We start from the raw sequence: 12,023 nt of genomic DNA, 5'->3' as shown, positions 1-12,023 counted from the left end.
TTTTTTCTATAAACACAAAATGAGTGTTTATTCACCAGTAGGAGGTTGGACTAGATAAACTCTATTATTTCTTACCAAGTCTAATACTCCATGAAAATTATGCTCTCTCTGCTTCAATTTCTATTTTACATATACTTAGATGAACCCTTTTCCCTTACCTCCAATTTAATTTAAAACCATTCTCTGCATGCTTTTCATTTTGATTTAAAAAAATAATAAACTGTCCTCAAAGTAAACAAAACCCAAAAAAGTCACCCTTATCAGAATTCAAGTAGATTTGTGGCTGCTCTTCTTTTCTAAAACTTCCCTTACTCAGGTCTTAGTAGGAAAAGTGAAAGATTAACCCTCCCCACTGGTGATGACCCAGCCAGGAATCATTCCATAAAATAAACATGAGCCTATAAAGGCAATCAGTTCTGAAGAGCAGGACAGAGCAGCAAGTCACATTTTTCTATTCTTTGACCAAAAGGAAAAGAAAATAAAGAACTCTGGAGTGGTCTAAGAAAATATCAAGAACACAGAAATTAATTATGGTAAACTTCTGCTGTTTGGAAACTTTAGGCATTCTGGAAGGCTAATTTTTCCAACAGACTTTTTTTTTCCAACCCAGGACTGCCATAACACATACAGACAGTAGGAATTCTTATTTCTATAATAAAGTAACCAGATTCACATAATCTATGAAAATAAAGTAGTATCAAAGATTTACATGATACGCTTTTTCCTAAGAGCTCTATATCACTTACACAGATCACAACTCCACCCGTTAAGTGAAGGTGCCCAAAGTGACAAAAGTGAGCAAAATCTGGGATGAGGCTCCCTGCAGACACAGCATGTTCTCCATTCAAGTCACAGAACTCTCAAGGTACACTATGTATATATAAGCTCTGCATCTGAAAACTAGATGTGATTTCCTCCACATATACCCCAAAACAACTCTGTTGGTATACTAATGCTATTTAATAAATGTTTCACAAGCAGACAACTAAGAAATGCAATCAAAAACTTCTGTCTAGGTGGCTGAAAAGCTTCTGAAAGCACTGTTCATGGTTCTTTCACTTACTTTAGAGAATCAGTTTCTACGTTAAGGATTAAGTTTTCTGCCAAGATACCATTATCCTTTCAAGAGAAGGAAGTGCAAACGGACAGAGGGGGAAAGACCTGGGAGGTGGGAACAGCAGCTCTAATTTCTGGCTGTACAGCTCACTAACCTGGGGGCACCTGGGAGCCCAGTAATGCTATCTTGGATACCTGACTAGGAAGACCACGATGGAATTCACTTTAGAAGTGCTTTAGGAAGCTAATATAGACAGCATGACAATCCCAACAAATTAGACAAGTAGTTACTAAATATCATAAGGTCTGGTTTTATATATGTATAAGCCCATAATACCTACTACTGCTAGAAGCAGCCTTATAGTCAAAGGCTCTTATGTCTACTTTAAAGTATTTCACACCAAAATCCACTAATTGGTAACACATTGAGATGAACCTATTGGTATCAACTGGATTAATTTTTATTTAATGATCTTTCAATTTCCTCCTCACAGAATCATACAAGTTCATCACCGGAACTGATCTCCCTCTGCAGCAATTAATTCCTACTGAATAGCAATTGTAATTCCAATGTTGAAGGCCTTTTCCACCTCCACATTGTCCCAAGGGTGTGTTCACAGGGAATATGCACAATTCTTGCCCAGATGTCTGCAAACACACCCATTTCTCTTCATATAAGCAGCAAATACATGATATAAATCATCACTAATTTTAAAAACAAGTCATTCTGGAACCTTTAGTATTCTGGAAACTTCAGTATTCCAAATCTTAATTTGAGGTCCTAAAACATCTCACAACTGACCTATATATATATATATATATATATATATATATATATATATATATATATATCACTCTATCCCAACAATCTAGTTTAGAACTGCCATTCTTGAAGAGTGCAAGATACAATTAGGAACAAATCTCTTTATAATATTTTCAACAAAAATGGACTGCTTATAAAAAGAAAGGCTCAGAATTATTAGCAGTTAATACAACCTGAAGTGTGCATCTTGTCAAAAAATATTCAGTAAAATCCACTATGATTTATTTATATATATATGTGAAACTTGCCCTGATATTTTAATAGGAAAAACTTTCTTTATATTCTTAACAACTTCACATCAACTTAGTTTTATGGAACTCATCTTTTCACAGATATACCTATAGGGTGACAAAGAAAAAGACTTGTATTTTTAATAGTAGTTGGGGAAATAACCTAGATTGAATTAAGAGTTAAAACAATGATAAAAAAGAAACTTTACACTCTATCCAAACCACCAAATATAACTATGTGTAAAACAGTTAAAATCAAGCTATTGTCTTAACAGGGAACACACTGCTTTCCCAAGACAATCCAAGCCATTTTCAGACAACTCTAGTAAACCTTTTTAAGATTGTGTCGAGTATCTGCCTCCTTAAATCTGCCTTTAGACTCATACAGATCAAATTTAATTCCTCTTTTATGACTGTTAAGCAAATATTTGTAGAGAGAAACCCTAAAAACCCTCCTCCCCACCCTGTCCTGCCCACAATCTTGTCTGCTGTGTAAACAGCCCTGTTTCCTTCATGCATTCCCCATCACAGGGCTTCAAATGCCCTAAGCATCCTACTCCAACATATGGATCCCTTCTGGGTATGGCCACTGCACACAATACTTAAGCTGTCCTGTGTCAATAAAAAAGACAGCAGGCACCCCTATCGCCTGCATCATGAGGACACTTCAGTCCTAGTAAATGCTGTGCTCGGCACCATCCCGCTGCTGGTTAACACTGATCCCGCAGTCAGCTGAGAAGGCTGTGCCTTTCCCCAGCAGGATGCTATTATGCCATTACTCCATATCTTCAATTCTAGAGTTTATGCAAGACTTGCTTGGCATTTTCTGCTGTTAAACTTCCATTTGATTAGATCTGATCTCTTGTTCCATCTTAATAATTATCTCAAGTCCCACCAGTTCTACTCTATAGCTATCCCTCTAAATACTGTATAGTTTGAAAATCTGGTCACATACAAACAATGTCATCCAAAAAAAGGGACTATTTACATAGCACCTAACACATGGCCTATCAGGGCCTATCAAAGGAGTAGGAACTCAATAACTATTAAACAAATAAATGGGTCCATATACTTTTATTTAATCCCAAAAATTTTGTAAGGCATTCTTACCTTCATTTATTAGGAAACTACTGAATGTCTGAGAACTTAGATTACTGGTGATCTTTGACTCAAAACCCTGTACTCCAAACTACCCCTCATTATCTTTCCATATGCACTGGCAGAAGTACTGAATCAGAAAAGGATAGAAGCAAAAGTCCTAAACAAATGCCCCAAGATAGTATTTATCCAATAGTCTATGACACAAGTAAAGCCTTTCAAGTAGCAATAACTTACCTAGTCTTTTAAATTTGTGTTACTCATTTAACTTTTCATTAATATAAATACAACTGATTATTCCTGATGCCATGTTAGTAAATGAGAAGTTTAAATAACTGAAAAAATGAATTTGATATGAAAACAGTGATGCAAAGTTGACTACTGTAACTAGTGTTAAAAAAAAAATCTGCAAATCAGCCTATGAGTGATATTTACATATTTAACATATCTTTGAGAAATATTTACTCTTGTCAGATATAATCACACTCTGTAGTCCTTTTCTGGTACTTGTAGGAATTTGGATCTTGCATGGTGATTTTCATAACTCCAATATTACTGTGAATCGGCATTTCTTTTTCCTCTCAGACATTACTACCCACTGGCAGTTTGGAAGGTAGTACCTTTAATCAGTCAGAAAGCCCATCTTAACATATTAGATTTTTTAATATAAACTATGATTAATTGAGCACAAACATGGAAATCTTATTCCCTTACTACATACCTTTTAATTCAGTGGCTAACTTAACTATAATTTATTTTGAGGGCTCTCATCTCAAAACAAGAAAAAGAAAGATTATACATCAAAAAGACCAGATGAATAAAAGACTAAAGTAAAAACATTAAGTTTTAGCACTTGCCCTCTGACATGAAAACAAGCATTCTAGCATTTTTCCTATTTCTTCTCACCCTTGAGATGTATCTACATTGGAAAAGGGAGTTAACAGACTGAAATTTTAGTTCACAAGGTAGCCTTAATAAAGAATATATGCCTTCCCAAGAACACACAAACCTAAAAAGCTAATCCAAGTAAATCCTAATGGTTGTGTTCACCACCCCTAGTTTCATGCAACAGAGCCCTCACAGACCCATGGAATTATTAATGCAAGCAATGCTACAACTCCATCTACTGGAGAGGTACAGGTAATGAGTTAATTTTTAATAAATGTATCCCTTGAGCCTTGTTACGAACTATTATCATGGAAGTCTAGATAAAAATACTTCAAAACAGTAAGCAAGCCTTACCTACATCTTTTCGTCCTGGTTTTTCAAAACGTCTGTCACCTCTAGAAAAGATAAAATAAGTTTCAAACACGACTTGAGAGTAATATATAGACTTTCCATCCGTGACATCCACTGCCCTATCTTCCTCTAATAGCATGCTTTCTTTTTCAAATTATAAAACAAATGCATAATTATTGTAGCATTTGGAAAATACAAAATAGCACAAAGATAAAAACAAAAATATCCACTATCTCACCAAAATCTAACTAGCTTCTATTTACCCAGAAAAAAATGTTCTTTTTTAAAATTAGATACATGATTTTACATATATGCTATAGTTTAATATACTTTTAGAATGTGTTTTCCACATCATTAAATATTTTCAAAATCATCCTAACTTTAACGGTTATATAATATTCTATTGTGTGGGTATATCATTATATAAGAAACCACAGTGATATTAAGCTGTTTGGCTTTTTCTTATTATAATCATCACAGTGGACATCTTTGCACATACAACTTTGTGCAACTGCCCTCCCTCATCAACAAACATCACAAAAACTCACAAATAACAGAGAAGATGCTTTGACTAATAGCAACAAGCAATAAAATGTCAATTGTTAATGCCTCCCACTGAATGCTAATCAAATAGCAAATGTGATAAACTATGAAATACCCATGCTGGCACTAACATATGAACCTATTTATTTAGAATGTTTCATCCTTTAAATAAGGATCTGTTAAAAAATTCTTACAGATTGATACTCAATTAACAGCATTTTTTAAATGAAATCTTAGAAACTATATACAGAAGTATCTCCTCTGCATAAAGCAGAAAAAAAAATGTTTGTTACACCAAGAAACCTTTATACCAAGATCTGGATCTTTTAGTTACCTTTCCTCCCAGCTCTGTGACCTATGCATTTCCCTGCCACCTCCTCGACCAAACACACCCTCTACTTCATCAAAGCTTCTTTGGTAGAAACCACATTCACCTCTGCCTCTGCCTGAAAATAAGAAAACAGAAAAAATGATACTCAGATGTCAACTTTGGAAAATACTCAACACCAAAGATTAATCTTGAAGTTCTGTCTCTTCATAAAGAGGAGGTCTACATTTAAACATTTAGCAAGATCTGATGGATCTTTACCTGAAAGACCAAAACTGGCACTGAAGAGGCTAGACCACAGGAAGTTGAAAGAAACAAGTTAGAAACAGATGGAAGAGTCCCAGTCCCAAACAAGAAACAGTATCAACATTCATTTCTTTAATACCAAAGTTCAACAGTAAAATTCTAAGATCAATAAACTATTACTACAAATAGGACCTTTTATTGGATTATTTCCAACAAAAATGAAAGATTTAGAGAGCTTGAGAACAGATAACGTATAAAAGCCAAACACAAATGTTAAAATTATTTATCTAACTCCAAAGAAAGAATAATTTAATAGGGTCAAACTCTATTAATTTTGAGAACTAACTTCTTAAAGCATATTCCTCAGCAACAAAGGCACTCTTTCCCCTTTGCTCAAGTCTTCAAGTAAGAAAAGCATCCAGACTGAATTTGAAACAGTGGGCTGGTGGTGAAAATGTGCCGAATGCAGGGATTAAGAGGCTCTAGGCCTTCAAGTGTAAACTGGCCTTTATTGAAGGCAATGAGGTTAATCTATCAAAATTTGACTCAATGATTCTAACTACAATTTATCCTAACAGAAACACACAAATACATATGTATAAAGGTGTTCATTGCAACCTTAAACACCGGAAACAACCTAATCAATAAAGGATCGGCCAATAAATTCTGATAAAATAATTTGATAGAACACTATGAAGCCACAGAAGATAAAATGCTGACATAAGAAATCTACATTATCCTGTTGAATGACAAAAGCATGCCAAAGAATAATACTTATAAAAAATAACTCCACTTATATAAATGATAAAGCTGCACAGTTAGGGTCAGGAAGAGTATACATCCAATTGCTGGTCTGGTGACAGAAAACCATATGAACTTTTAGCTTTATACCTTCTGTGCAAAGTGAGGTCTTCTCAACTATTGTGCACCATGTGTATTCAACACACAGGTCAGAAAACTAGAAAAGGGAGAGGAGTCTACGGCTGTACTTAGGTGAAATCTTAGCCATCATCCGTAGCTCAACTTCTTTACCAGTGTAAAGGCACCCAAAGAAAAATGATGATGAAACTCGAACAAAAGTATGAATGCATTCCAAGCTAAATACAATTGAGTTAAATAATTATTGCAAATATCCACAAAGGATTTCCACTTCTTGCTTATAATTTATCAAAACCTGACTCAGAATATACTTGTACTTTATACAATCTTATTATAAAATGCACACAATTACATGTGGGTAATTTTAGGAAACAATGGGCACCCTTTTAACTAGTCCAGGTAATCCATTTCTTCATCTATAAAATGGAAGTGAGGACTAGGTATAAACTATAATAATCTTAAATTACCTTCTAGTTCTGTCAATTTAACTTTATGTCAACTTAATGTCAACTCCTAGTTTCAGTACCTCTCTCCTTAGGAAATGTATACATTTTATCTAAAATCCTAAAACAATAGAACACAAACTGTTACGTAACACTGGGATAATCTCCCACAATGATGATTTTATAGGGTGAAAGTCTTCTCTTCTGAAGAGAACAAATTTCTCAAATAAACCATTAAGTACATAACATCTTGAAAGTGAGTTTTATTTTGGAAATCTGAATATAAAGAATAGCCTTCAGGTTACCAGAAAAACAAGCATACCACAAAGTATTTTCTGCCAGTTATAACCAGCATTGGTACTGGTCCTCCTTATCAGACTTAAGATTCATGAGTGGGCACATAAAAAGAATCAGGTTCTAGAGCTCTCCAGTTTGTAAAACATAAGGAACAATCTTCAAAGTACAAAGACCAAAATCATATATAAATATAGTTCTCAAAAAAAAAAAATAGTTCTCATATAAGAAGTATATATAACATGATGAATCTTTTACACAGCTAAATAGTTAAAGAACTGCCCTGAGATTTCACCTAATTATTTTGGGAGAATAAAATATACTTGCTTTAAAAAATATATATATGTGTGTATATATACACACACATACACACATACTTCCATTTAATGATGACGAAGCCAGGTGGTTGACCATTGTGTGGATCTGCTGTACTGTTAAACAGATTAACCAGATAAAATAGAAAGATGATAATTTTATTGTTTCCCCGCCCATTTGTTTAAATTTTACTATTTCATGGTATTTAGAAATCTAGAAGTCAGTCAATTTTCACATCAAAGGTTCCTCAAGCTAAAAAGAGCCAAATAATCATCTAATATTAGCTCTGCCCATGTAAAACAAAGCTGTAATAACCATTACTTAAAGCGTAAGTCAAAATTAAGTACTAAGTGAAAAAAATAGAACCAGATTAATGGTCTTATGAAATTATTGGAAATCACAGTTGGGACAATGGTGTTGGAACTATTTTTCCAAGTCAGTTCATTTATATGAATAGTTTCATGCCATTTGTTCACATCAGCGTTAAGTCACCACTTCTCTCACAGTATCTATCTTTTGCACATACCCTCTTTAAATCCTGAATGTGGGATATATGATAATCCTCCAGTTCAAAGAAAGGGAGAATTTTGTCAATCCTTCACTTATTTCTTGATATGGAATTTTTTTTAACAACTGTTTAGGGAAAACTGGTTAGTATTTGCGGCACACAAAGTTGGTGATGACTTGAGGCTAATGAAACAGCTTGCTTATGGGCCACACTTCTTGAGTATTAAGTCCTCTGTAGGACTTACTCTAAAGAGCACAATAGGCAAAGCTGCCTGAGTGTAACCTCTCCCTGCTGCCAGCTTACCAGAGAAAAACACAAGTAACACCCAAGGAGAGGACCAGAGCCATCTCCAAAACATTACTACACCACCCAGATGCAAAATTTCAAATGAATTCTGGACCAATGGAACCTAATTACATGTGGGAATCTCCATGACCTATGGAGCTTTTGAAGCACACACATGCCTAAATTTCACCACCCAGTATTTTGTTGCAGAGGTACTTCTCACAACTCCGCAGGTTAAAAACTACTGTTCTAGAAACTGACAAATTCAGAAGGAAAAACCACATATACCTTGGTAATGTACCTGGTCTACAAGTAGAGAATTTAGTTAGCTTCTTCATTATTCCCACATTTTGAATAAATGAAAGCAACCTCTTCACAGGAAAGCATAGTCTCTGTAAAGACTGGGTGTAAATAACTATTCATAAGGCATAGCTTTAAGAAAAAAGAATTTAGATATTCCACACTCGATCAAGACAATCTGGGTGGTACGGTATGTGGAGACAACAGCCTCTGGCTTTGTAGATATCTAATTCTTCCACTTCTAAAGCACCTCTTCAAAAACTTACAGCGTATGTTTAGGCTACTGCTATGATTTAACCATCTTAAGAGGTAAATGCTGAATACATATATTACAAACATCCAGAATGCCCTTATGTTGCAGAAAATCAATGAACACAAAGTGGAGCAAATAGAAAAAAAAAAAAAAATACAACAAGTAGTATCAAAATAATTATTCTGAGACACAAATCTATAAAACTACAGGTTAAATAAGTGACTACACTTATTATCTTTTGCTCTACCTCTAAAATACCCCTCGTACTGATGAGACAGCTTTTACTCAAGATTCTCTCTGACTGGGGATAACTCCTGGTACACTGCCTTATATAAAAACTCTGTGTTACAGAGGCCTGCAGGGACTTCAGTGATGCCCCAGCAGCCGAGCACTTTAGGGCGCTATAGCAAAACACAAGGCTCCCTGGGCATGAGGAATATGCATGAGGTTTTGCCAAAGTTAACTAGGACCATCTAGAATCCTTCACACTTAAGAATTATCCTCCTCTGCTCCAAATCAGGCAGTGTGGAACAGATACACTGAGAAATGGTTCAGAAAACAAAGGTTCAGCACACTTAGTACACAGTTAATGTCAAAGAACTGTTTTTTTAAAACTCAAGAATAAAAATATGTTTAAAGTGACTTCTCTCTCCCTCTGTTATTACATCTTTCACGTGAAAGCTCACCTCGCCCTCTTGAAGAACTTCGACCTCTAGGAGCCCCCACCACTGTTCCTCCTCCTCCTCGTCCTGTCAATCTCAGGACAGCGGCACTATTTACAGACATGGAAAAGTTTCTCTGCCAAAAAAAAGAAAAAAGAAAAAATGGATGAAACAGATAAAACTGTATGTAGCTCTTCCCTGTCTCACACTTCATCTATGACATGGCATCTCATTAACCATAACTACACCACATCCTAAGATGATCTAAAACTTGATTTTACCTATAAATCTCAAATTAACATTGCAGATCAACAAATGCTGACCACCAATGTGTTATATTTACTATAATATGTGGAAATATTAGATAATCTCTAAGTGCTGAATGTATCCAGAAGCAGATGAGATAAATATGCATTACAGTAAATAGAGAAAACTTGGTAAAGAAATCCAGTTTGAGGGCAGCCCGGGTGGTGGTTCAGCGGTTTAGTGCCGCCTTCAGTCCAGGGCGTAATCCTGGAGACCTGGGATCGAGTCCCATGTCAGGCTCCCTGCATGGAGCCTGCTTCTCCCTCTGCCTGTGTCTCTGTGTCTCTCTCTCTGTTTCTCTCATGAATAAATAAATAAAATTTAAAAAAAAAGAAAAGAAATCCAGTTTGAAAGGATTCTTTAGTGAAAGGTGGAAATAAGATGGTCACAAACGATAGCATAAGGTGGAAATAATCATTTTTGCTTCATTCTGCTCACTACTGTGAATTAGCAACTCCAAGTAGCATTTAATAGAATAACAAGAATTATAAATAAATAAGGGCCAGCTAAGAATCTACATAAATAAGATCAACCATCTTAATGGGGAGAAGAAAGGAAAGGTTGAAAAAAACAAAACCCCAATCTCTCAGTCATAAGCCTGAACTTGCATCCACAGCCAATCTGGGTAGGGTCAAATATAGTAAGATAATAATCAGTGGGAAACCTTCAAACATGAAGAGGAAGACTCAAGAACACAGGAAGCCTGGGAGCCAAAAATATGTTTAGTTGACACTCCTGGATAAATGGAATACATAGGTCTTAGGAAAAATTCAGCAAGAAGCAATTTTAAAATCTTGAAAATGATTTACAAAATATAAACATCCTGGGTATTTGAAGGAGAATTTTGCAATAGAGTTTTAAACTCAGAAAATGATGGAATATATCCTTACTTGAATACTGTCTACACTTAGAACCTAACAGACATTTGTGCAAAAATGCAGAAGTGTGGTACAATGAAGAAAATGCAACTTGTGCACAGCTATAGCTAAGGGCCCTCCTGGCAGAGGGGCAAGAAGTGAGGCTTAAGAGTTGGGTTGACAGGCACCTGGGTGGCTCAGGTAGTTAAGTGTCTGACTCTTGATTTCACCTTAGGTCATGATCTCAGGGTCATAAGCAAGACTATGAAGTCCCAAAATCTACTCATATATTCTAACACTAGAAAAACGGAGCTCTGGGCAGCCTGGGTGGCTCAGCAGTTTAACACCACCTTCAGCCTGGGGCATGATCCTGGAGACCTGGGATCGAGTCCCACATCAGGCTCCCTGCATGGAGCTTGCTTCTCCCTCTGCCTGTGTCTCTACTTCTCTGTCTCTCTGTTTCTCATGAATAAATAAATAAAATCTTTAAAAAAAAAAAAAAAAAAACAGAGCTCAGAGCTAAATCATCATGTATGCCAAGATCCCATGCAGTTGAACACATTACCAAACACGTATGAAACTCATATGTACCTGTCAATATGGTACAAGAAACTTGCATATTCTATCCTACATCTTCACATACTACAACTGAAAGTGCAAATTTCTATCATCTCTGAAAGGCAATTTCTCAAAATTCGATTTAAATGTCTATACCCTTTGACACACTTCTCTTATAACACGTGAAAAATCACAAAAACAGAAAGATCTTTAACTGCAGTACTGTTTGTAAAATCAAAATTGGGATCTACCTAAGTATCAACTTAAAAATCATTGAGGCACCTGGCTGGCTCAGTCCATAAGAGCATGCTACTCTTGATCTTGGGGTCATGAGTTCAAGCCCCACATTGGGCATAGACCTGACTACCCCCCCCCAAAAAAATAAAGAATGGCCATCTACATGTGGAATTCAGTGCAATTGTTTAAAAAAATGAGGCAATTCTATTTATTAGGTTGAACCATATGAACTCACTAATCAATCCTGATCCACAAAAACTGCAAATTCCGTATCGTCAACCAAATGCATAAGGATATAAAAGCATAGCTGTAATAAGGAGTACAGAAAGGCCAGATTGCCTGAAACTGAATTGTGGTTCCTTTGCCCCACTTCTCTGTGCCAATTTTCCTCATCTAGATAAAGTGGATAGAAACAATATTTACGTCTACTTCATGGGTTGCTGCCAGCACTTAACACATGACATGACAAGTGCTTACAACAGTGTCTGACACATTAAAAGCTAAAGGAGTATTTGGTATCTCCTCAATAGATGTTTAGGTGAAAACAGTGAAGTGCAGAACTA

General features: G+C 35.7%; 1 protein-coding gene across 7 annotated transcripts in view; it reads right to left on the bottom strand.

Moving 5' to 3' along the window:
• Window positions 1-12,023, bottom strand: part of GIGYF2 (GRB10 interacting GYF protein 2) — a 136,272-nt gene that overhangs the window by 74,910 nt on the left and 49,339 nt on the right. For 6 of the 7 annotated variants that reach the window (XM_025463460.3, XM_025463462.3, XM_025463463.3 and 3 more), the window contains 3 exons: window positions 9,527-9,638; window positions 5,324-5,435; window positions 4,450-4,490 (listed from right to left, as the gene is read on the bottom strand). In XM_025463460.3, the coding sequence (XP_025319245.1) occupies window positions 4,450-4,490; window positions 5,324-5,435; window positions 9,527-9,638 (265 nt within the window). The remainder of the gene's footprint in view (window positions 1-4,449; window positions 4,491-5,323; window positions 5,436-9,526; window positions 9,639-12,023) is intronic. The other variant, XM_049101366.1, reaches the window with a different exon arrangement.

The sequence above is a fragment of the Canis lupus genome, chromosome 25 (genome assembly GCF_003254725.2).
Source record: "Canis lupus dingo isolate Sandy chromosome 25, ASM325472v2, whole genome shotgun sequence".
Taxonomy (NCBI): domain Eukaryota; kingdom Metazoa; phylum Chordata; class Mammalia; order Carnivora; family Canidae; genus Canis; species Canis lupus.
Note: the sequence above shows the minus strand (reverse complement) of the source record. Positions and strands in the feature narration are given on the sequence as shown.